This window comes from Pyxicephalus adspersus, chromosome 1 (assembly GCF_032062135.1).
Source record: "Pyxicephalus adspersus chromosome 1, UCB_Pads_2.0, whole genome shotgun sequence".
NCBI lineage: Eukaryota > Metazoa > Chordata > Amphibia > Anura > Pyxicephalidae > Pyxicephalus > Pyxicephalus adspersus.
In genome coordinates this window covers 143340201-143366987 of record NC_092858.1, presented here as the reverse complement: position 1 = coordinate 143366987, position 26787 = coordinate 143340201, and the positions used below count along the sequence as shown (strand labels likewise).

Here is a 26787-nt window from a genome sequence, read left to right as displayed (position 1 = left end):
TGCAATAGTTCTTGCCTGATAATCGGCGCAGGGCCAATATCGGACGAGAATCTTGTGTGTGTACAGCGCTCGTCATCCATCGTCTGAATGACCGCCCTGGCGGATCCACAGACGATGGACGACGAACGATGGTAATGAAAGTGAAGGGAGTGCAGCGGGGTGCTGCTCCCTTGTTCCCCCCCTCCCCTCTCCCCTCTCCATAGAGCAGAATGATGCTGTATGTACAGCACTCGTTCATGCATCGTGCAGTCGTTAGTCGTTGGAAAGGATCGTGAAAGATCCTTTCCAACAATGATTGCACATGTGTACATAGCCTTGCTACAAAAAATGGTCTAGGACTGTCCTTCAAGACAGATAAAGACTGCAGTTCTACCTGTATGAGATTGAGGACATTACCATGTAAGTTGTGGAGATCAGGGATAATAAAAGCTTTTAACAAATCGACACTCACACAACAGATTACCAGGACATAAGGACAGCACTGCAAACACAAAAGAGCTATTTACTGGTGACCAGTCATCCAACATTCATGGACACGCTGCCATCCTTCATCCCCCTATATACACAGAACATCCGAATCTTATATTCCCTACCCTCCTCCCACCCTCCATATACACAGAACACTGCACAGCATCTGCTCTTTCATAGCCCCATTTATATACAGAACACTGCACATCCTCCGCTCGGTATGACTCCGCCCACTATGCCCGTGTATGGCCCCTATAGGTGGATGTATGGCTGCTTTAGATGGGCGGGGCTCCCGGCTCTCCAGTGATAACACAGCAGACACGTGCGGTGACAGGCTGAGTAATGAGGACGTTACCAGGGCAGGCTGTTTTGAAGCCTTAGAGACAGCGCTCCGCCCCCAAACCCCGCCCCTCCCTCCTGACTCCGTTCCGTAGAGCCGGCCTCCAGTGTCCGGGCTTTGTCTCCGCCCGTGTAGTAGCTCACAGCCCTGTGAGTCCCTTTTTTTCTTGTTGTGTTTCTGTTACTCATCGCCATCTTGTTGCAGCCCTTTTCTTGTCTGGAAGATCCGTGGGGGGGATCGGGGTGACAGCTTTATATTTTCCCTGGTTTCCCTGTATGTCTGATTTGGGATCATCTCGGCCAGTAGCGGAAGACGGACCCCCGGTGTGTGATTGATCTGTGCATTGCCGGAGACATGAGCCTGGAGACTCTGCTACAAGCAGCCCTCTTCTTGGAATGGCAAGCCCAGCAGCAGCAGCAGAGGACGCCCGGTAAGTGTGCCGGGGATCACCGGGCGCTGAGCAGGCTGGGGTGTGACTGTGTACCGGGGGTATTATTGCGGTGGTCGGTATGGCAGGGCGGTGGCATGGCTCCAGCAGCACTTTGCTTAATACCCTGACATGGGCTTGTCATATGACTCCCCCGCCTGTAACCCTTTAGCTGCCCCTCCATTCCTCCCCCTCGCTCTATCACCACGTACATGTAATATTCTTCCCGTGTCTATGTCTTATCTATGCCAGTGACAGCCATCCCTGCCCCCCCACACCAAACCCGCCCGGTTCAGACAGCTTGGGTGGGGGCTGACGGGACGGAACGGGTTACACGTGTCTAATGACGTGTCAGGCTCCGCCTCTCTCCCCACGTGCATCGGGGACACGCCCTTAGAAAGGGAGGGGCGGGGCGACTCTGAGCGGGACATGGAGACAGACAAAGGGGGCGGAGCTAAGCCGGACAGCACGCACGCAGCATGAATCACGTGATTCACATCCTCCCAGTCAGAGGCGGCCCGGCGCGCGGCTCTCCTTCCATTATACCCGGCGCCGCTGTATTGTTGTCACGGCAGCCTGTCCCGCTCAGTGACGGTCTGCGCTTTGCTGTCTATTTTTATATTAGGTATTTCCCTCCGAGGTGACAATGCAGCAAATGCTGTGTAGTGTGGACAGAACCATCGTGTAAATCCCCTCCCCCTGTATACACCCGTCATGGGTGCCGGGCTCTGACATTATCCGGTGCTGCAGTGCGCTGAGCCTGGGATCGGCCTGATGGGCTGCTCGGTGTGTCCCTGTCATGGTGCAGAGGCCCCGTATTGCAGTGATGATGTCTCTGCTGTTTATTTGCGCCTTCCAGGGTTGATGGAGGCGGGGGGTGGAGAGAAGAGGGCGGAGTGTGCATGAACACCCCTCCCCCCGTCTGATGCTTGGGAGAACCCTGCTCAGTGCACAGGGGTGGGGGATGGGCGACTGCTACAGGGCAATCCTTCTTATCCAACTTCCTGCTTATGTGCAAGAACAGAGATTCACTGTCTGCAGCAGGCCGATCAGACTGGGGGGCTCCCCTGTCGGTGCTGCAAGGCCGATCAGACCGGGTTGCGCCCCCAGTGTGTGCTGCAAGGCGTATCGGTCTGAAGGGCACTGCCGTGGGTGCTGCAAGGCCAATCAGACTGGGGGGCGCTCCTCTGTTAGTGCTGCAAGGCCGATCAGACGGGGGGCTCCCCTGTGGGTGCTGCAAGGCCGATCAGACCGGTTTGCGTCCCCAATGTGTGCTGCAAAGCGTATCAGTCTGAAGGGTGCCCCCGTGGGTGCTGCAAGGCTGATCAGACTAGGGGGCTCCCCGTGGGTGCTGCAAGGCCGATCAGATTGGGGGGCTCCCCTGTGGGTGCTGCAAGGCCGATCAGACTGGGGGGCTCCCCTGTGGGTGCTGCAAGGCTATTGTTCCCATTGACCAGCAGACAGAGACATTCTTCCTACTGATCACTATGCTAATCTACTGCAAGCTGTGAACACAGTAATTATAGAAGTCTCCCCTCATGTTACAAAGGATTAGAAAAGCTGGATTAGAGATTGTTCCATGTTTGCCACCAGGTGATTAAACCAGAGAGTTTTCCATGTCCATTGCTGCATGGTCAGGCCAGGGCTTACCTGTGCCAGCTTTACAGGCTGTTTACACAACACATTTGTGTTTGAATACCTGGAAAGTTCTCCTCAGGGGTTCCATGCAATAGGTGTTATCTAAAAATTTGCATTGATGGTAGGAATATATTTTATTCCCAATAACCTAATATCCTTTAAAAGCTTTGAATATTTTGCAAGCTACATTCAACTTTTAATGTGCAGCTATCATCAAGGAATACCTTCCACAAAGGCCCAAGCTATATCAGCAGGCTGCGATATCCTAAAAATAAAGTAATGGGTGTTTTAGGTAAAAATAAGACCTATCCATAGTGAGGGCAGCTCTGGAAATAGTTGTCTGCTTTCACTTACTTTCCCTTATTAATAGCTAGAACCAATATAGGACCATTCACTACAATCCCACACAAAAGATTTTGTATTTTGATTTACCTAGCAGTCATTCAAAGGATTCGCATTGCTTCAACACCTTTTAGCCATGTGACTGCAATGTTTAAGGCTACATACACGTGCAATAATTATTGTTGGAAACGAATGACTAACGACCGATTGTCAGTCGATAACTGTTAACAAAAGAAGTGCACAATGATGCTGATGAGCGAAGAATGTCGCTGGATACGAACGACCGTCCTGGCGGATCTGATTGGGGGACGATCGTCTGCTATCTATTGTGTGTATGGTCGTTCAGTGATCGTGGATTGTACTGTAAGACACTTTCTCCTGTACATGTCACTTCCTGCATCGTTCAAACAATCGTATCTAGTTTGTGTACATTTTTGGTGGATTATATTTGAAAGATGGTATCGTTACAGCATGTACAAAGACGTGCACAATATGACTGTTCAAAATAATCATGAATAATCATTGATCAGTTGTTAATCTTTTGTTTTCTAATGACAATTCTTTCATGTGTGTACGTAGCCCAACTCTCCCCGAACGCAACTGTGAGCTGAGCCTGATCCCAGTTCTTTGGACTTCCCCACCATGCTTACCTTTCAAAATGTATTTATAAATAGTAGTGTAAAGCCACAGACCACTTCAAACTTGGCTTCCTTATATCTATATTTTCTGTTTACGCTTACTTCGAATTCAGCACTGTTGGCTTTTAAATATGAACTTCAGACTTGTCTGGTGTCAATAAGCTTTTGGATTTGTAACAATTTCATCAATTTGGAATATTCTCAAACCAATAGGTTCATTTGACCTGTAGTTACTGAAAAGTACTGGGTGGTGCACCCAGCTAAAAAGGGCTGGGGTGAGCTCCGGTGTCTGTACAACTCCCTAGTTTCTTATGACCACTTTAAAGCAGTTAAAGAGAAAGTAAACTAAAAAAAAATACAGTTAACTTCAATCCCGCAGAGCATTCAATTGATGGGGTCTTCCATCGGGTCCCACGTTGTCCCGCCATCCATCTTCGGGCTGGCGCCCTAGGCGTCGCCATCTTCTCTCTATTCTTCCGTGGTCTTCTTTCGTCTACCCTTTTATGTAAAGTGAAAAGGCTGAGTTTAGGTACACTTTAAGCATCCGGGTCAGTGAAGTGAGAAATGCTAATCAGAATGTTTGTTTCAGGTCAGTGACTTTGTAACTAGTGATGTCAGCATGACAGAAGAAACTTGCACCTTTTAGAAAGTTGGCAATAACTATCTATCACACGATTAGCAGCCCCTTTTTGACCCAATTAGACATGCCCATACTTCTCCATTGCATACCACGAAAAAATACCAAGTTCTTCAGGGTATGGGGGAGCACATGACCACCTCCCAGAATGCAATTTACGTAAGCCTGAACACTTGGGAAGATAACCAACCTAATGCAAAATGTGACATGGTCAGGTCTAGCACTTTGCACAGATTCCCAGCTCTGATGTATACAAGTATCAGTGGTTTGGGGATAGGTGTTTGTGCACACTATAAAGGCAAAGGGTGCAGCACACCACAATGCACATATGAAAATGAAGGGGCTGCCTTAATGCAACAGACATTAAGGTGCATGTGGTAAGACAAGTATACACCACGTTGTGAAGGGAACCTAGGCTATACAGCTAGATACACCCAGGTAATTAGCATTTGTAGGAGCCGTTGGAAATGGCAGCATTCAGGTTTCCCTAGAAAAGATTTCCTTTTTCAGCTTGTGCAATTAGAATTTGGTTTTAAGGTGATGATCTTCAGCAACCCTTATATTATTAAATAGATAGGTAAATAGATAGGTATTGATTTATATAATAAAGGTACATCCGGTTCAGACCTAGAAGTTTTGTAGAAGAATAATTGTCTGTCTGACCTTTCTGAGATAAGTGATAACCTGGTTTGTTTAGGCCACCCTCAAGGTCAAAGCTCTGGAGCTCTAATGGTTTATCACTAAGTTTGTTGATGTCCAGAACAAAACTTCTACAAGAAAATCAAAATCTGCATCAAACTTAGGCTACGTACACACTTGCAATGGTTCTCGTTCGATAATCGGCTCAGGGCCGATATCGTACGAGAATCTGGTGTGTGTACAGCGTCCATCGTCTGAATGACTGTCCCGGCGGATCCACGGACGATGGGTGACAAACGGTCTTAATTGAAGTGAAGGAGGTGAGCGCGCAGCAGCTGGGTATATTGTGCCCCACCTTTTCAGTAACTACCCAAAAACAGCAAGGTGGTTACTGAAAAGTGCTGGGTGGTGCTCCCAGCTAAAAGGATCTGGCAAGAACACTGCACTTATTCAACAATTTCTCTTAATTGTGATCTGTTTTACTTTGTATATAGATTGGAACACACAAAGTGGCTTTCAATTCAGAATGGTAGTTTCATTCAACATTTTGGCCAAATTTCAATCAAAAATATGAATGACAATGGAAGTGCTTTAATCAATATTTGGTTGTTTGTTTTTGGCCACTTGGATACTCCTAGATTGTAAGCTGTTTGGGGCAGGGTCCTATCCAACTCCCGTGCCACTATTTGTCATTTGCAATCTCTATTTAATGTACAGCGCTGCATAATATGTTGGCGCTATATAAATCCTGTTTATAAATAATACTTAATTGTTAAACTGATTGAAAATACTGTTAAGGCGTTAGAGCCCGCCATTCTGTGTTTGATACAACTGTGTAGAAGTGGTTTTAGTATTACTGTGCAATAAACACCGTATATAAAAATATCTTTATCAGACAACACCGGGTTGCTTGCATTTTCACACTGGAGTTTGATGTGCAGTTAGCATTTGTTAGACTCCCCCAATAATCCTTTTTGGGGTTCTGCGGGTGGGGCGATGCTTGAAGCGCGTGACTGCGGTTACCTGCACTGCGACCTCACAATGTAAACTAGCCCAAAGTTATTTGTGTTTAATTCTGCATATCGGTTTGTATATCTTAAGATCTTATGGTTTTCAGGTACCAAATTTGCTTTGTGTTGTGTCTCGAAGTAAAACTGAAAGCAGGCATGTTTGGCTGCTTTTGATCTGTTTCATTTTTGTTGTGTGGGGATTTTTCACAATCCTTTTAGTTGCTTCCAGATTGGACAATGACCAGGAAGTCCACAGCTATGTTACAATGTCTTCCCTTTCCTTGTCTGTGGTGGAAACTTATGGCTGACTTGGATTATATTAGCCGTTGTGCTGTGTTTGGATCTTTTTAATGTGCTAAAGCTGCGTACACACTGCCAATTTTTGTCGTTGGAAAGGATCTTTCATGATCCTTTCCAACGACAAGGGACTACACGATGCATGAACGGTGCTGTACATACAGCACCGTTCATGCTCTATGGAGAGGGGAGGGGGAGAGCGACGGAGCGGCACCCTGCTGCGCGCTCTCCCCTTCACTTTCATTACGATCGGCTGTCGTCCATCGTCCGTGGATCCGGCAGGTCGGTCGTCCGGATGATGGACGACACCGACTGTACACACGGCAGATTTTCGGCCGATGCCGATTATCGGGCGATAAAAATCTGACGTGTGTACGTAGCTTTAGGCTGCAAGTCTGTGATTTATGCTTGCCATATGAATGTGTATATTGAATCCTTTATGGACAATCGGGCCCCTTTATCCAACTGCCCTTATGTGTACTTCTGTCCATCAGGAAAGTAATAATCCAGGCAGAAATTTGCTACTTGAAATACCTGATTTCTGATCCTTTGGCATGCTCATGGCTATAATGCCGCTTCCTACACCTGGAATCTTCGTACATTATGGAGTAGTCTGTACTGAACTACTCAATTATTAATATTACACTGTATATAGTGCTGACATTACACAGCGCTGTACAAAGCCCAAAGTCATGTCATTAGCTGTCCCTCAAAGGGGCTTAACAATCTAATGTCCCTACCATAGTCATATGACTTTAAAACAGTCTAAGGTCAGTTTTGGGGGGTAGCCAATTAACCTATTTGCATGTTTTTTGGAATGTGGGAGGAAACCGGAGTACCTGGAGGAAACCCACACAAACACAGAGAACCTGCAAACTCCTTTGGAACTTGGGACCCAGAGCTAACTTCAGCCATTGTGCTGCTCCCAATTTCAATATGGTACCAAAAGTGAAGCGCAACATTCAGAGTTGGATTTGAGAAAAAGGTTCAGGGGCATCTGAAAATGGTAACCACACTGCAGCCTCGCCGCCATTCTTGACATGAGCTTCATTGCATTTTTTATGTTGGACAACAGGACAAATTCCTACAAAGTGATACAAACAGTTGCACAGCTTTACAAAATTTCCTCAAATTTATTACATTTGTTTAAGGTCAACATGGACACGACTTTGCAGTAGAATCCCAGTAGTGCTTCTTCATTTTTGTAGCGAACATGATCAAGGAACAAGAAGGGTGTTTACCAAGTGAATGTGTTGCATTCTGATTTCACACAGATCAGGATGTCCTTGAAGTGCCTACTTCACAAGTTCTGTTGTATGGCTTTTCTGATGACACTGATAACCCTTGCTGTCTGGGAGCAGATCATTTGCTACAGTCTGTATCAGTTCACTTGGGTCATGCCCTGCAGCTATTTCCAACCATTGATTGGAGTCCTTTTACTTCCACTTAGTTCACTTGTTTCTGACAGGTCAGCAGGGGTCTTGTGTGAATTCCTTGGATGGTGTTCATGGATGTTGGAGAAAAGCTGGCCAAAACAAATGTATTAGATGGCAAAAGTTCTCAAACAACAGTTAGATTCTATTAGCGGATATCGGCACAAAAGTCAGTCGGTAGAGTTGGAACGTTTTTGGAATTTACATCTAAAAAAAAGTTTTCTGTTAATGTAAGCTGTGTTGAATGATCTTTCACAGAACGTAGACTTGCAGTGAATTTTAGGGGAGGAGAATGTGATAAGTCTCTGAAAAAAAAGGAGCAGATGAATTTTAGTTATTCAGATATACAGTATGTATTGGATTTTTGGCTGTGCTTCTGGCTCACTGGTGTCTGATACCTTCATGGCTGCAACTTTCATCCAAAACCAGCATTACAAATCTTTCTTTGTCTTTAGGCATCTTTTACATTAGATACAATGAAGCTGATTGTACAAAATACATTAAATCCTTGGTATTTTAATAAAGAACAGTTGTTTCAATTATGTTTCATGCACAAAAAATGCAATTTAGTAATGTTTTAAGGGCCCACTAGTGTGTTGTGTGAACAAGCACATGACTATGCGCAGGTCATTTTGTGCTGCTTTGCGATTCATTCCTATTGACATCCCAATGCACTGCAGTGCAGCATGCTTAATTTTTGGTGCTGTGTTCGCTTTTGGGTAACCCAAATGAATGGGCTTCACATCAGATGATTGTCACCCAGTGTTCAACCCAGGATTTTTTAAAGCTGGGTGGGAAGAAATTGAAGGTGGGTGACAGCCCCTGTATTGTGACACAACCCATCAGTAACCACCAAAAAACAGCAGAGTGGTTACTTAAAAGTGCACCTGGCTAAAGGGGTCGGGGAGAACACTGGTATTCTCACCCGTGGCAAACAGTTGTACTCATGAAAATATGACATATGTACCAGTGGTCGTCCATCAATCTACTATTACGGTTTATTAAAAAAATCTATTCAGAATGACTGCTGTGCTTCTTTATTGGGGACAACCAACGCTTGTTTGTCCATCACCTTTTTTCCCATAGAACTGAATGGCATGATGTGTACAGTGCTCACAGGAAGCAATCATGAAAGATCATTTACAACGTATAAGCATTGAAGCCCCACTACTTGGGAGGGCAGAACTATCCAGATCTCATATCTATTTTTTTTTTTTTTTTTTACCCCCCTCCTCGTTTTGCTTGCCTGACTGTCAACTGACCATATTGTTAAATACTGTTAGGCTACATGCAGATGTCAGATGATTCTTGTCTGATAATCGCCTCAGGGCTAATAACGGACGAGAATCAGGCGTGTGTAAAGTGCTCGTTGTTCCTCGTTTATTGATTTGTCCTGGTGGATCCATGAATGATCATAATGAAAGTGAAGGGGAGAACGGACAGTGAGGTGCCGCTCCATCTTTCTCTCCCCCCTCCCCTCTCCATATTATTATTATTATTATTACACAGTATTTATATAGCGCCATCATATTACACAGCACTGTATGTCGTGCCACTAACTGTCCCTCAAAGGGGTTCCCAATCTAATGTTCCTATCATGGTCATCTGTCATTTTTACAATCTAAGGTCAATTTTGCGGGGGAAGTCAATTAACCTAACTGCATGTTTTTTGGGATGTGGGAGGAAACCCACGTGGACACGGGGAAAACCTGCAAGATTCGAACCTGGGGCCTAGCGCTGCATAGGCAAGAGTGCTTCCCTTTGAGCCACCGAGTACAGAGCTCGTTAGGACTTTCAGGATCCTTTCCAACGACAATTATTGCACGTTTGTACCCAGCCTTTATTCTCAATTCACAATTATGAAAGAATTTTGCAGTATTCTCTATATTGATTTCCTTGAATACTGTACTTAAAGTGGAGCTGCGTCGGGACAGGGGACAAGTGAGTATCTCCAGGATTTGGTTTTGCTTTAATGGCAGTAGATGAGAACAGCCATGAACACTAGCGATTCTAAAGGTGGTCACAAATTTTTTTTAAATTATCTCCAGAATTTAGTTGCCTTCCTGGAGTTGCCCTTTAATGCAGGAGGACATTTTTTAAAAGTGTCTTTGTTGCAAAAAGATCCCAAAAAATGATTCTGTGTTTAGCATTATTGTCACAGCAGACAATTGTAGTTTTAGACATTTTCAAAGCAAGGCTAAGTCAGTCTCACTTCCTCCTAGTAATTACTTGGTAAAATATTTCCTGCTGCTCTTTCTATTGATTATATATTTTCCTAATGCTGTACGATTGTTTCTTGATTATTTCAGGGGATAAACTGATTCTTTCCTTAAGTAGGTTACTTAGTGGTAATATGGAGACACCGAGTGTACTTTCTGCAGATGTTAGATTTGATACCGCTGCTGTTGAAATCCTTATTAAAAAAAAACTTGGGTTCCCCTGAGTACTAACCATATTGAGTATGGATGTCCATCTTTAAGCACATTCTCTAACCTCACACCAGCAGGGAGTTACAACTTTAGGTAACTAAGGCCACAGCCCCCTACAGTCTATTCAGAATGTATGAAGGGGGTCACATTAGAATGTTTTTTGTGAATGAGCATTGATTGCTGACCTGAATAGATTACAACTTGGTCTGGCAAGGACTATGCAGTGTCATACTTGGATTCTGTTTATTTGGGCTGTCCTAGTACACAGCACAGGGATGTATGCCAAGTGGTCAATCTGTCCAACAGCATGGGAACACTGAGATATTGGCTACACCAGTGATTATCTGCCAGCAAATAGAGTTTGTATCGTAGAAGTTTACTTTTGTGTCCCATTTACATTACCGCAATATAGGTTAGTGCTCAGGTCTAGATACATGGCCCTACATGTGATTCCTACCCCATCACATGTTCATAGCATACAGCAATGCACAGAATGCACAAAACACTGCATGTGTTGTGGTGTATTGTGTTGGAAGAAAAGATACATAAAAACTCAAGGAATATCAGATGGATTTTTTCAATCTGACCAACTGTGTAACTATGTAAGTCCAAATGTGCTGCTTCAATCCAAAGTCTGTTACTGTACTATGGCAATATGACATTGGCATAATGCCTAACTTTATTTTGGATTGAGTTGGAAAGTTTTAAAGCCTCTAATAGATTTTCATTGCCACTAGGGAGATTTTACATCACTTCCTTTTATGATAACAAGACATTCTGGGTACAAGGCGTGATGGGAAGTTTCTCAGTACAACTGGGAATTCTGTTCCCTTCATTTCTTTTCTCATCATCTGGCAGAAAAAGAAGAGACACCTCTCTGTGAGGTCACACGGGAGGATACAGACCTGCAAGAAGTTCTAACCATTCCAAAAAAACAAAACAAAAAAACTTTTGGCTGGACTTGAGCATTATTAACAATATTACTAGCTGATTACCCGGCATTGCATGGCTATTTATTTATTGCAATTTTATATTATAGTCCAAAAAAAAGTATGTAAAAATATAAGCATATAGGGCACACTGTGCTGAGCAATACATACATACATACATACATACATACGTACATAGATGCAAATATACCTCTGACATATACCACAGCTCTGTACAAAGATCCGTGCACTCACATGAGTCTCAGCCATATGTCTAGCAGTTTGGTTTAAATGCCTTCATGCATTTCCTAGTGATCACCTACACACACACACACATCTGTGTTATATATACATTTACATACATCCAAATTTACCTCTGACATATACCACAGCGCTGTGCAAAGATGTCTGGTGCACTCACATGAGTCTGAGTCATTTGTCTAGCAGTTTGGTGATGCGTTTCCTAGTGATAGTGGAACATAGCAAGTTTGGTTGAACTGTCCCCATGCGTTTCACCCAAATATAGCTCTGACATAGCACAGCGCTGTACAAATATGACAGGGGCACTCACGTGAGTCTCAGTCATATGTATAGCAAGTTTGGTTGAAATGTCTCCATGCGTTTTCGAGTGATGGTGGAACACATATATACATACATACAATTTTATATATATATATATATAATATTTTGTATTTATATAGCGCCAACATATTATATAGTTCCTTCACTAACTGTCCCTCAAAAGGGCCCACAATTTTAACGTCTCATAGCCATATGTGATTGGCCAATTTTTTTGCCAATTCATTTACCTGCATGTTTTTGGGATGTGGGAGAAAGCCGGAATGCCCAGAGGAGGAAACCCACGCAAATAAGAGTACAACATACGTTTCCCTTCAAATAGTGTCTTGGCTAGGATTCGAATACAGATTCTAAAGTAGTAAAGGCAAGAGTGCTAGCCACCGAACCATGTTCTTTATATGAATTGTGGTTAAAAGGTGCATATGTCTTCTTTACCCCTAGTAAAGAAGAATATTGGGATAAAAAAATTTAACCGTGTGTGGTCTTTCAGTTTGTCCTAGCTTGTTTGATATCCACCTGTCGATCTCCTAGTATTTCATACATGCATATGCCCTGCATACATTCACACCCTTACCTAGTTTGGCTTTCAGAGGAAAATATAAATGAAAGAATTCATTAGGTTTTCGTAACGGATTTTTACATTTACAGACTTGCTGTGTTTGTTTTCCTGGGCAAAGGCAACCCTTAGGTGTGGTTGTTTAGAAAGCCGCACACCTCCTGTTCTAGTGATGTGGCCTAGTTTGGTTGTAATAAATCCAGCCTGAAAGGTGAAGGTGGGGTCTGCCTTAGGAGGAAGATGCATCCACTTCCCTGTTTGGGCAGCATATAGCCAACTAGGTCAAAGCAATTAAGAGGAACCCTAAGTAACCTGTCTCTCTGCTTTTGTTATCAGGCTGTCGCTAACTTGCACAAAGCCGATCATACACACTATAACGCTATGTTCTGACAGAATGCATTGGGCGTGTTGTATTTATTGGTACATTGCTCTGCGTTAAGTAATCTGAAGACTCTGAAACACACAATCATTTTACTACACCTAGAATTTCATAATCAGTAGTATTACACATTTGCTATTATTAGATTGTGAAAAGTATAGCAATTGGAGTCAATAAAGAAGCACCGTATTTCTTCCATTGAGTAAGATCCCTTTTGCACACAATATCCACATCAGAAAATCTTATAGGTTAGCACTCTTGCTTCTGTAGTGCTTGATTCCTCCTACCTTCATTAACGAACATGTGCTTTGGTTACGGTTATTGGCTTCCTCCCAAATTGACCTTAGACTATATTAAAGACATATGACTATGGTAGGGACATTAGATTTTTAGCCCCTTTAAAGGACAGCCAGTATTAGGACGCTGCGTAATATGTCAGCGCTATATAAATACTGTGTAAAAATAATATTAGGCAAAGTTCTGGTGGTTTTAGTGATTGGTTGGTTTGTTGTACAATTGCATCTCATGGGACAGAGAAACAGAAAACATAAAGTATATGATTTATGGCCACTTTACCCTGCATTTTTTTCTACCTACGCACCTCATCAACATTCTTTCGTTTTTAGAAACAAACCTTTCTGATTGCAATACATGCTTTTTTTTAACTGGAACTACTGAGTTTCTCTAATCAACATGGGCATTACTTGGCTGGTTGGCAGGGGGCTGTTCATAGCTTCCTGAAAACATCACAGCACCCTTCCCCGGTACTTCTCTCAAGAGTACTCAGACTTGATGCAAGCAATGCCCTGACTATTAGGAGGAATTATGCAAATACCAAATTGCATTGATTGATGAATGTGTGTGTAAAGAAGTAAGCAGACTGCATCTGTTGCTTTTCACTGAATGCCTGCAAGTTGCCTTTTAAGTTGCATTGATTGCTGAAGACAACGGCTCCTTTCAAAGAGTGTGCACAATGACAATCATGGGTGATGAAGTTTAGCAGTTAGCTTGGCTCCTGGAAATTACCTGCTAATGCTGCACAAGTTTTGAGATCGTATAAGTGAAGTATTCCAAGTGAGGATTACAAGTTGCAGAAGTGCTGAATAATGCGGAGGTACAGCATATTTGTTGCATGATCCTTAGTACAGTGATGGGAAAGGTCAGGACAGGATATAATGAAATATGTTTGTGTAGTAATTAATGTCATAATCATATGTACAGACACTAATTGTACAAAGCATTGCACTCCATCCTTCAGCTGTGGCAATGTACTTGTCAAATATCTGTTGTATTCCGTTGACCTTGTTCAGTACAATGGGCTCCACTAAGCACATCTTTCTACGCTGTATTTGGCTGGGTTATTTTATTTTGCCTAGGCCAGATAAAGTCTAAAATGTAAATTTGTGAATTCAGCCTATTATCACTTTCTTGGCCCAGCTTTGTGCATACAGTGACTCCACAGCTCTTTGTATTGGACTGTGCTTATCTAATCAGTCTGGTTTGCCAATTGTTGACACCATGTAGGTCATGAGCTGGTAATCTGAAATCCCTTGTATGAGTGTTGTCTGATTTTATTACTAGGAACATAAAGAAAGCTTTTCATTTAAATCGAAAATTACCTCTGCATCGGGGTTACCCTGCAATACAGAGGTAAACGCTATTTTGCCTGCAGTTTTACCAACAAAATCCCTTCTTCACTGGGTGGCCAAGGTGCTCCTTTTCCATCTGTTTAGTTTTGGCCCTTGGATTTGCAATTTCAAAAGGAACATAGCAATGACCGCGTCTTATTTTCTCCCAACACAGGTGACCCATGCAATGCTAGATACAGCATTTGTAGCTTTCTTTATCTGCTCCTCTTCCTTGCCATATTTTAGATGAGTAGGCCTATGCAGGATTCAATAAAGCTTTTTCCCCCCACAATTCAATTGAAACCCGGCCCACTTTACTGCATAGGCTGCCTTTGTAATGACAGGGTGGTTAGGTGGATACTTAACGTAACGATAAAGTAGAAACTTCCATCCTGTGCTGGAAGTGTTAATATTACACATTATTTATATAGCGTAGACATATTACGCAGCGCTGTACAAACTTCATAGTCCTGTCACTAGCTGTCTCAAAAGAGCTCACAATCTAATGTCCCTACCATAGTCATATGTCTTTAATACAGTCTAAGATGGGGGAAAGATAATTAAGCTAACTGCATGTTTTTGGAATGTGGGAGTAAATTAGAAAACCCGGAGGAAAGAACACAGGGGGAACCTGCAAACTCCATGCAGATAGTGCCGTGACCGAAATTTGAACCTGGGAACTAGCGCTACAAAGGACAGAGTGCTAACCTCTGAGCCAATGTGTATCAATGTAATACTTTAAACAACTTATAAGAGCTGCAGGTGTTTTTTACTTTGTGTTTCTTTTCACATTTTGACCTTTCCATGCTTCAGAAGTGTTAAAACATGCAACAGGGGTTGAATGTGTGCATTGAATGTGAGGACAGATTGTTTGCACTTTAGGAAAATAATGTGATCTATTTCTTTCACTGTACCTCATTATATTTATGGCGGGGACATATACTTCACATTGGAAAATGGCAGACAAGTGAATGACGATGTAAGTGAGAAACAAGAGCACAGCTGCTATTTTCTCCCTACCCATAATCCTGTTTAAGATGTTGCCTTTTTTTATATTTATATGTAAATGAGTAAACTTTGGTTTGTTTCATCACCAGTTCTTGTGTTACCAATTTATAGTTGCTCTTTAAATCTTATAAGAATGTGTACCCTGTTCCCTGTTCAGACCATGACTGACTCTTATGTGCCAAGTCAGTGACTCACCGAATTTGTGTGACTTTACAGAGCTCTTTGCCAATTCTGGAGGAGCAAAAGGCCATGGTTTATAATGCAGGGAAAGAGGAGGAAGGAAAAACGTATAAAAATACAAATAAAAGGTTATGGTACACAGGTTGGGGTTTGGGTGGAGAACCTCAATAGTTAGTTATACAAATAGATCAAATGAGTCAGCATGGATGGTTTCAGATGAATTGCCCCATTGTTATTCTGGTTAATAGGAAGTACAGTCCAATGAAAACAGAAAATGAAGGTTGAATGACCTACTAGGTCATTGATTTCATGTAAACCCTACTGAAGGGAATCGGACTATACTTCATTACCTACAGACAAGTTATTGAGTATTTTATTTGTGTCCTATCATGAAAAAAATATCAGCGGACAATGTTGGTATCCTGAAAATTGTTATTTGGTTTTTATACTGATTCTCTGGCTTTATTACTTTTGAGACTGACCTGAAACAAGTATATCCAGGAAAGCTGGAGGAAAAGGAGTCCCTATTAATGCTTGTTCTGGGTTGCTGACTCATAGTACTGAAGCTGGAGAGTCACACAGAGGTTTAAGCAATTAACATTTGTAGAAAAAGCAATGTTTCTCCCATATTGGGTTTCCACTTAGGCTACGTACACAGGTCAGATGATTCCCAGTGGAAAATCGCCTCAGGGATGATATCGGACGAGAACCTGCCGTGTGTACAGCGCTTGTCGTCCATTGTTGTGACGACTGCCCTGGTGGATCCACCGACGACGAACGGCCGTAATGAAAGTGAAGGGGAGAGAGTGCAGCGGGGTGCAGCTCTGTCATCCTCACCCCTCCCCTCTCCATAGAGCAGAATGGTGCTGTATGTGTATCGTGCAGTCTTTAGTCATTGAATGGATCGTGAGAGAACCTTTCCAATGACAATTTTTGCACATATGTACCCAGCCTTAGGCTTTTAAGGATGGCTAGGGAGATTACTTACCACCAACAGTGCTCTCACTCCTATAGCATCTCTCCCATTGCCACCCATTTGGGTGATGACTATTTCCCATTGACTGCGCCCATCAAAACTACTCAAATGCCTTTATTGTCTTTATTGGTCAGTTGTTTTTTTAAGCTATGTGTTTGATAAGGGGGGTGAGTGAAGCAGAAGACATCAATGCAGCTTAACTTTAAAGGTAAATGTCCTTATCTGGGAGGTTTCATCTTTTCTTACATCTTTCCTTACAACCTTTAAAATGCAAGATGTAATAATACATTGAATTCAGAGTTATATGGTCTGTCAGGGTGTGAACCACTATGGGGAAGACTAACTTTGGGAAAACACCCCAAATATGACTTAACTGACATTGGAGTTTGCTCCCTTGTAGCTTGTAATGGTCCAAGGTGGGAAACTATTGCCAGCGATACATGATATCTGTGAAGCCAATGTTTTCATGTTACGTTTCTTTTTATTTTATATTGTACTGTCTAAGTTTTTCCACAGTACAATGGTAGATGAAAATATCTTGGATTGTAGCTTGTTTTATATTGCAGTCATTAAGGGCAAGAGATATTTCTACACTTGTGAAGCTTTGTAAAAAAATATATTTATATTGTCTTTTGAAAGTCGATGAATCTGAATCGAAGAAAATCATGCCCACAGTGTAGAGACATTGGGAGTATTTGGCATGATACAGATCCTGATGTCCCATGTAAAATCTATAATGCCCCATTGAGTTATCTTTGCTAAAGTTGCTGTGATTGGAGGAGAGGCTGGTCACTTGACTTTGACAAGAAACATGACTGGGCTCTATACTTCTATCTTTATTTCCATTTCAGCGGTGCTGCACTAAAAATGTGGTGTGTTTAATTTTTTGGTGTAAATCAAAAATTTCAAAACAAAGTACAAAGAAAAAGCAAGAGGGGTCAGCATGATCACTTACTTAAAAAAATCCTGATGGGGATTATGTATATTTAAAAAATGCACAAATGCTCACAGGAACAAAAATATCCTGCTGATCGTTTTAGATTGATAGGCAGCAACTATTGTTTCCTAAGATTGTTGCTGATGTCTTTCTTCCTTGGCATTGTGTTAACCACATCTGAATGCTCCTGAGCAGCAAACCACCAGAACCTCTGCCGATTTATAAATTAGTCAATGGCATTTGATTAGCAGTACCCACTAATTTCCTATAGAAAGGTAAAGGTGTGCTAAAGTTTTACAAATGCTTCTGCATTTTGACTTGCTATTTGTTAAGTAAATCGTAACACCGTGTAATATGCAATGTTGTTAATCAGAGGTTGTATTTGCCAAATTTTATGACCTGCTAAGGACAAGATGACTTTTTTCCCCCGGCTATGGCATGACATATAAAACATTAGAATTGTATTGGGAGTTTTCTTTTTTACATGACTGTAATTAGAATGCTGGCGTGTAGGTAGATTTGTAAAGGCGCCCAGATATATATCACCCTCGTTGTTCAGAATCACTAGGTAACCCTTTGCGGAAATACTATTGCGCTAGAAAGCCGCCCATGCTGGCAATGCCGGTTCATGCTTCTTCCACGTGCACAAACCATTTACAGATTGCATGTGAAAGAACAACTACAAATGGCTTTGCTGGCAAACCGCTCCATTTTTCTTTGAGAGAAGCATGTGTTATGCATTAGCAGAGACAGAAGGGAATCTCTGAAACTAGTCCTCCCACCACATCATGGTTACTATGCCAATGACTAAGTGCTTGCTGAAGTGGAGCACAGCCTATATAAATAAACCCGTGTATTAACTGTTAGAGGAGCGAGGAACTGGACTGATGGGATATTTCTACCATTACTACTGACATTGCGGTTCTGCCTTCTTCATTGAGAAATGTGTAGGACAACGTTTATTGAAACGGGTAGAGAAAATTTTTCCACTCTGCTCTGAATATCTGACCTGGCAAAGCCAAATGCACAGCACGCCTGCACTTGGTGCATGTGTGGCTTGGCATAATTTCTGTGATGTGGTGTGTTCCTAATCTGTTTTTTTTTTCTGGTCTGATCAGCCTGCTTAAAAACTTCCTCTTTTTATTCCTCTATATATGAGGCCTAGACACCACTGCAGGTGCAGGGATCTCAGTACTAGAAATATCAGGGCTTTACAAGAAATCAATGGGTGATTCAAATTGGCTGGCATCTTTCCAAAACTTTATTTGAATGGATAAAACCTTTGAGAATTTCCACTTATTTGACTAAAGCAGTTTATCAAGACTTCAAGAAGAAGTGTTTGTAGCTGTAGTTATAATATTCTTGCTCTGTGATCAGTTGGCAAACTGTATGGGGAATCCTACAGCATATGCTAAACAAGAAGTCACTTTATTGACCTTTGTGGTAGCCAAACATCCAGATTACAATGTCTTCTTTGTGTCCACCTCATTTGATTTAAAAAGGTAAAGACCAAGCTGCAAACATCTATCAAATTAAATTCATATTTCCATGATCTGACATTGAAAAAAAATTAAATCTGAACCATAGCCTATTACTTTCTGACAACACCTTAGCCTTACAAAATGTAGTGCTTGGTCCCTAAGTACTAAGACCCATACAATTACAAATATAGTATATAATGTGTTAGACCAGTCATGGCCAGATCGTGTTAGGATGGTTAGTGTGGCTGAAAAGTTCTTTTTTTAATATAGTTTATGACCTTGACGAGAAAAGGGCATTGCAGATTCACCTAATACCACTTAGATTGTAAGCTCTTCGGGGCAGGGTCCTCTCCTCCTGTGTCACTGTCTGTATCTGTCTGTCATTTACTACCCCCATTTAATGTACAGCACTGCGTAATATGTTGGCGCTATATAAATCCTGTTTACTATTAATATAAATAACTCACTTTAGTATATACCCTGTGTCCCTATGAACAAAGATACTGCAAATAAATGTCTAATTTGCAAGAAACCATCACTTGTAGGTTATCTCTTCAAGTTAGAGGAAAAATCTCTGATAAAAGGAAACATGGCAAGAACTGCTCATGTAGCAAAGTCCTAAGTTTGCTGAATACATATTAAAACCCTATATAAAGCTATTTTTATTTAAAAATATAAGAAATATATACTAAAATCTGCACCACCAAAATAAGTGTGTTAATAGATTAAAAATAATTTTATTTTATTCAGAATGGCTATCACAGTTACCAATTTGTTCTAAAAACAAAACAATAGGAGGTAATAATTGGTGGGTACTTGCTTTGAATTATTAAAAGGTTAAAAGCACACGGCTGATTAGGAGTAACATTGAAAAGGTTGCATTGATCTCATTCAGTCTTTTTTTTTTTTTTCTTTCCTCTTTCTGTTACAGAGGAAAATGACAAGGTTTTGGTGAAACAGGAGGAAGAGGAAGAAGAGGAGGAAGAAGAGGACGACAAGAAAATCATAGTTAAAATAGAAGAGCCACCAAACCAGGTCAAAGCAGATCCTGCTTCTCCACCAGCACCTGCACCTCCTCCACCCCCACCTCCTCCCTTACCAACTCCAGTAGCTGTCATTCCTCTCCCAGTGGTAACCAGCGCCCCTCAACCAATAGTTCCAACATCTTTGTCACCTCCTGTTGTTTCACGTCAACCACCTGTTGTTAACCCACCTATTATCAGCAAAGATATTTCCCTGGCTCCTGTTATCCAGCGACCGCTAGCCCCAGGACTTCAAGAAATTAAAACTGCACCTCTGAGTGTTGGAAGTCCAAAGCAGCTGCACCATTATTCAACCCCTGTTCTGACAATAGCACACCACCACCTCGTGCAACAGCAACATCAACCACACCAACAGCCACCACAACAGCCTATACAACCCCAGCCAACAGCCCTACCACACGCGCAGCAGCCTCCACCACAGCCAATTGGTGCTCTGAGATTGTCGACTCCAGACGATGGAAGGCCTAATGAGCAGAGGAGGCGGCCTGGAGGGTAAGAATGTTTATAATAAGCTCTCTTAAGGATTGCCACTAAATATTTATGTATAACTTTATTACCTTTTTCTGCATAACACAAAAGGCTTGATTTATTATTTCGGATGACTTTAGATTCTTGAATGGACAGGTCAAGCTTGTCATCTCCAGTTAGATGGCTTATATAGAAAAAATCCCTCCTAACAAGGCAGACTGTAAGTAATACGGTGAACAGATCTACATACCTATAAATGTATTATGAACAAATAGTAAAATCATTTTAAAAACAGCTCTAACTGTCTAGTGTCTCTATCTGTAAGCATTGCAAACAATTGGTTTGAGATCACTGAGGTGTTACTAGTTTTCCTATAGGGACAGAATCCTGGCAGGCTGCATTCCTTTAATGTAATCAAAGAGCACATGTTTCTAATGGTTAGAAGCCAACTGTAACAATCTTTAGATTGTTGTAATCTTTGATAATCTTTGAGAAGACATAACACTAAAAGCAGCTACATAGGTCAAGACCGCTGTGTTTAAAGCTCTTATACTGATTAGGAACGTGTCAATAGTGTCATGTAGTATTTAAACACAGCATTATACTACATACTGATGTACACTGAAGAGACCGACTCGGATTTAGGAGAATATGTTAGATGTGATCCTAGGGATGCTGCAGTATTGCTTTGTGTGTTGCCCTTTGCTCTGTACGTTGCAGTGCTTTACTTGACATTATTTTTTGCACATTACAATGAAAGGCAGTGTTTGAATAAATACATTCTTGTCCATGCTAGCTGTCAAGCCAAGTCTCTGACAGACCAAGCAAAAGGCTTTCATAACACTTGCCAGATGGTCATCACCACTTTAAATTAGAGAAATATTAATCCCATGATATGACCCTTTCCCCATATCATCACTTGTTAGAAATAGTACTTCAATGCTTTTTAAAGGCAAAAGTGAGGTCAGCTAGGGTAGGAGGAGCTGGCAGAGATTGGTTTTTTAAAATAAAGGGTATTTTTACTTTTATGTACAGCAGAGTACATGTACATTATTGTAGTGTAATCTCATGAAAAACACCTTCTGTGATTTTGATGCATCCCTTTTGTTTGCTATGGAAGCTAAGAGAGCAGTGGGCTATAAAACAAAGTTTCGTCAGTTTCCAGTATCAGTTTTTGTACAGATACCAAAAGCAAAATGTGCAATCCACGGTTTCCTTTTTCCCCACATTGGATCAGACCATTGTATAAAATTTGACCAAAAAATCTAGTTTTGATGCACAAAAAACACCTTAAAAAAATTGAGAAAGCATTTTGGGCATAATTAGAACTAAAAATAGAATATTTTTAGAAACTGCCTATTGTTCAATATATTTGATATATGCTTTTAATATAGTGCAGAAAAGATGTATCATAATAACATCTTCAGCTATGCAGACTTTGACTATGCAGAGCTCTTGGAAAGATGCCTGCATCTTAGGACCCATTAACCCCCCTACAACCCTGACATATCTGATGCTATAGAACAGCCTCAATTGATCTTGCAAGCTGCAGGTTCTCATGCATATACAGAGACAGTCAGCAAACAAGTGTCCCACAGCTAAAACAGAAATGTTTCTGTGATCACTGAAATATAATTTACTACCTAAAATCCACACATGAATGCCATTACAGCTCAGCTTACCTTTAAGGTAAATGGCCTTGGCCTTTGCATACTAAAGGTATGGAAAGACATTTTTTCAAGGCACAGGTAACTTCCTGGGAAAAAAAAAAAAAAGCATTTTATGGATAATAGAAATTTCCTGAAAGTGATACTGTATCACCTTGCAGAATTTTCTTGCAAACACAGTGGCATTGCATTAGTTTTGTTCACATTCTTTTTCTTCTGTGTTTGCTGAGCACCAAGCATAGCCATCTCTGTTCAGGGTCTACTCGTGACTTGCTGGTTTTAATACACGATGAGAGATGACGAATACTCTAGCCACTGCTGGCAGTTGTAAATTGCCATATGCAGTGTGTATGAATATAGGTGCATTAAGCATATGCATTATAACCAGGGTGAAGAGCTAGCTGTGAGAAAGAGGAATTATGTCACCTTGTGCTATAGCCTGCTTGTGTTTAATATATGAAAGCATACATTTTTTAGACATAAGCAAGTTTCCCACATGGACAGTCTTGCGTCCATGTGTATTAACCTTCTAACTTTACAACAGAGTGCTTTTAGGTTGTAGAAGCTTTAGTTATATTAGATTTTTCCATTAATAAGATCTTACTCTGTTGTATTAATAGCATCCTGTTTGCTTTCTCTTTCTGTTGCGTGTAGGGCTGGTACCAGAGAAGTCCATAATAAGCTGGAGAAGAACAGGTATGTATGTAATCCAGGCACTGTTTCTTTCAATAACTTTGCCCCTAATGAATTTCTCGGAGGTCTGTGTAGTTTGTGTTTTGGCTATATGCAGCACTCGTTGTATGTTGAATGAGAATTGTGTATAAAAAGACTGAACTACAATTAATTGGATGTTTTACATAAACAGCTGAAATGCTTATATGTTATTTGTAATACTTAAAATTGTAAGTATTTTAATTTTGGTCAACGTGTCATGTGATTTTAGGTGCCAAACAGCAATGACAGGTCTGAGACTTCACTGTATGCTATACTGTGGTTGAACCATGCAACCCAGTCCAGTATCCGCCCCAGTCAGCAGGATAGGAAATAATGGAGCAACAGCCTTGTTCTAATTTCCCCCCAACTTGGTGCCATGCAGATTCATTCATTCAAAATGGCACCTTATCCAACACACCTGCATTGAAGGGCACCATATATGTATGGGCTGCATTACGGTGTCGTAAAAACAGCATATGAACCTGTTTGTGTGTAAAAATAATAAAATACTTAGGCAGCCATATTGCAGTGCATGTTACCATGAGGTTTCTGTGTTAACATACTGCAAAGATGTTAATTATCATTGAATATTTAGATTACCAACCCCCTACATAAAGTTATCTACAGTAACAAATCCAAGTGTAAAGACCTTTCATCACACTACAACAGTGCATGAAGTGCATACATTTCTTAGAATGGCTGTTGGGCAATCGCCATCATGATCTAATGTATGGGGGAAGACTGGTCAGGTTGACATGTACACATTGGCAGTAGTTGAGCATGGTGGAAGGGGGTTAGATCAATTAACCTTAGTTAGAACGCACTTGTGGGTGTAGTAAAAAAAAAAAAATCTGTTTGTTTGCAATGTCTTTAAACTGTAGTTTGCTATGCGGCATTAGCACACAAGGTCTGTTTGGAATTTAATAATAACAAACCATGTTGATTCTATTTGTATCTTGTATGCTTGCAAGTTAGTAGTATGATGTGCCAACTTTTGTTTAGCATTTTGTGTAGCATTGAATTTCACATTGTACATAGGGCTTTGTTTAGTATTGAGTATATAGTGTATACTTTATTACTGACCAACTAAAGTGTGCCTTTAACTCTTGCAGACGGGCACACTTGAAGGAATGCTTTGAAACATTAAAGAAGAACATCCCAAACGTAGATGACAAGAAGACATCAAACCTCAGTGTATTAAGAAGCGCTCTGAGATTCATCCAGGTATGGCTATAGTTGACAGTTCTATTGACACTCAATGAACATTTTACTGTACAAAGATCTCACTTTACTGCACTGAATCAAAGTATGCCAGTGTGGTAACCTAAAGGGGGAGAGAAAGGATAGCCGAGGGGGCACTTTCTGTAAAGTCAGGCTTTATGGCTGTCATCTTCTTCATTCTGGCTTTATGTGCTATTGAGTCACTTGGACTGGTGAAGGTTTTGACTTTAGACTTTTTAGACTTCCCTAGCATGAGCATGTTTTTCCAGGTCATTGATTCACTTAGATAAAGAAGCTGAGATCAGGGAGGCAACCTTGGAGCCTGCAAAGCGGTTTTGGCAGCTCCAGTACTTTCTGACCTCACTGGTTCTTTTCATGCTTCTAATTGTATTTTAACATGAGTGTTAAATCCTACCCATTACATAGCAGGGTAGTCATATTCTGATGTAAGATGGTGTTACAGGCGAATATTTGTGTGAGGGTGAAATTGGGTGTATTGTGTACAGTTTCTATTTTTAATAAAATTGACATGCCAGTGCCATGCATGCCATTATTTTAGGAAGAGATCAATAGAATGTGTGTATTCTTCTTTATTACTCCACTAATTATGTCCATGAATATCAGAACTCGCCATCTAGATTTCTGTACTTGCAGATACAATATTGCATTTTAAAATATATTTGTTTCAATATGCTTCAAAATATTTATGCTTCAATGAAACCTATCCATAGAGAAATGTAGGTAATGCCATGCTCATGTTCCAAGTATGCAGTGCAGGATCATCTCAATATCTATTTAGAATTATATTCTGCAGGGGGCACCCGTTCTGGGTCAGTGATTTTAAAATACAGAGGGCCAGTTTGCCTGCCAGGAACCTAACATTTTCAGAAGGAGCTTAATCATCCATGTTCTTTCATTAAGGGTTATTTTAACTTCAGTGTAATCTGCTCATTTTATCTGGCTGTGCTGTTTGGCAGTGGTAGTTTGATCGTAAGACCATCAGAACAGTATTTGAATTCCTCTGGCAGTATAAAAATTCACCTGCATGCATTAAATTGTGTATTCAGTTTTTTGTCTGAAGTTTACTTTTTTTTCCCCAGCTAATTGATTTTGAAGGTATGCAGAACTGTATCAGAATATACAATAGCTAAACACACAATCACCCAGAAATCTGGCAAAGCTTCAACTGCCAATGCTGCTGGCATTTTTTATTATTAACTAACTCTTAACTGTGGTAGTGTGTTCTGAATTCACCTTCACCAGTTCTTTGCTTCTCCATGTCTCCTGCTGCTCTCTCACAACCTTTCAATAGTCTTGTGAGACGAAGCCTCTGGCACAGCAATCACATGCTTTAGAAACAACAGTACGTCTAACAGGAGGGTAGGGTACATAACCCAGAAATCTAGAATTTAGAAGTTCATGACCAGTTTGGAATTGTTCCAGCGTTAATGTGTAACCACAAGGAAACGGCAAAAAGACATATTTTATATTGTATATATCATACAAAGTAACAACATCTAGCTTGGATTCTGTGGCCATAAAAGAGTAGGCTATGCTCTAGTAGCTGTATATAGGCCTGTCCTTGTTCTGGCTTCTCAATCTTGAATTGTGACAACGGTGTGAGGTTGTGTTTCTTTAGTAAGCGCTCGCTCTGCCTTCTAAAATGTCTGTTGCTGCCTTTTCAGGATGCTTGGATGTGATACGGTTACAGCTGCAAATCTAGTTTTGCTTTGATCATCCCAACTATATCTGTTGTTTCTGAGTTTAATGAAATTTGGTAAATATTTCTTTGGACTTGAGGTGCTTTGTATGTGTTCAAAGGTTTAATTTAAAGCTGAAGTTCAACCATAACTGGTTCCTCTTTCTATTCTCAAAAGAATGCTAATGAATGTACTAAAAAAAAAAAAAAAAAACTTTGTTCTGCCCTTACATACCCAACTTTAAATCCAGTGACATCACTAAGTATTTGCAATGCACAGTTCAACACAGGTTGAGAAGCTTAATAGAGTGCAGTACATAACTTCCTAAAATGGGTAGCTGTGTTACCCCTAATGTGATGCTGAGCCTCCATGAGAGGACTGAAATCCAATCAAAGAAAGGGGCTTGGCTGGGACGGAAAGGGCTAGAGAATGTTCATCAGCCAGTAAATGCGGTGGGCTCCCATAATGGCGCCATTTTCACAGGGTTTTTTTGGTAAGATGCTTGCTTATGTAAGTGTTTGACACTCACACAGTAAAAAAAGCTATTGTCACCCAGAGCATCCACCAATTTTGTTGAGACTTGGATCTGTGGTTAATAATTAATCTTAATATGATTTTATTTAATGTGGCTTCATTTATTTTTCCTCATTAATAGGGGAGTGGGGACTAGAGAGTGTCAGGAGAGATCTGATCCGGCCTCCATGCACTGCTGCAGCAGGGCGCTTACAATGGTTTAGCACCACATGGTTTTATTATGAATATTTGTATATTTTCCTCACTTTAAGAATGGACGTCTGTCGATGTTTTATAGCTTTGTCTTCCTGTTCCAGCGATAGCTTTACCCTATTCCCAGGTGTCACAGAGACGGGAATTAGGAGACAATCTAAATGACATCATGTACAGTGAAAAAAAACAAAAACTTTTTCTTGCTCCAACTGAAATGGAACAAACTGTCTGGGTTTAGGTCTTTAACTTGACATTGTGTGTTTCATTTGAGTTTAACATTGTTGGCCAAGTACATCA

The 26787-nt window shown here is 41.1% G+C and overlaps 1 protein-coding gene across 2 annotated transcripts in view; it reads left to right on the top strand.

Moving 5' to 3' along the window:
- The first annotated feature begins 944 nt into the window (after window positions 1–944).
- MNT (MAX network transcriptional repressor) overlaps window positions 945–26787 on the top strand; it is a 51484-nt gene continuing 25641 nt past the window's right edge. The window contains exons 1-4 of one of the 2 annotated variants that reach the window (XM_072429813.1): window positions 945–1238; window positions 19883–20486; window positions 22784–22825; window positions 23956–24067. In XM_072429813.1, the coding sequence (XP_072285914.1) occupies window positions 1163–1238; window positions 19883–20486; window positions 22784–22825; window positions 23956–24067 (834 nt within the window). In that variant the 5' untranslated portion in view covers window positions 945–1162. The remainder of the gene's footprint in view (window positions 1239–19882; window positions 20487–22783; window positions 22826–23955; window positions 24068–26787) is intronic. The other variant, XM_072429820.1, reaches the window with a different exon arrangement.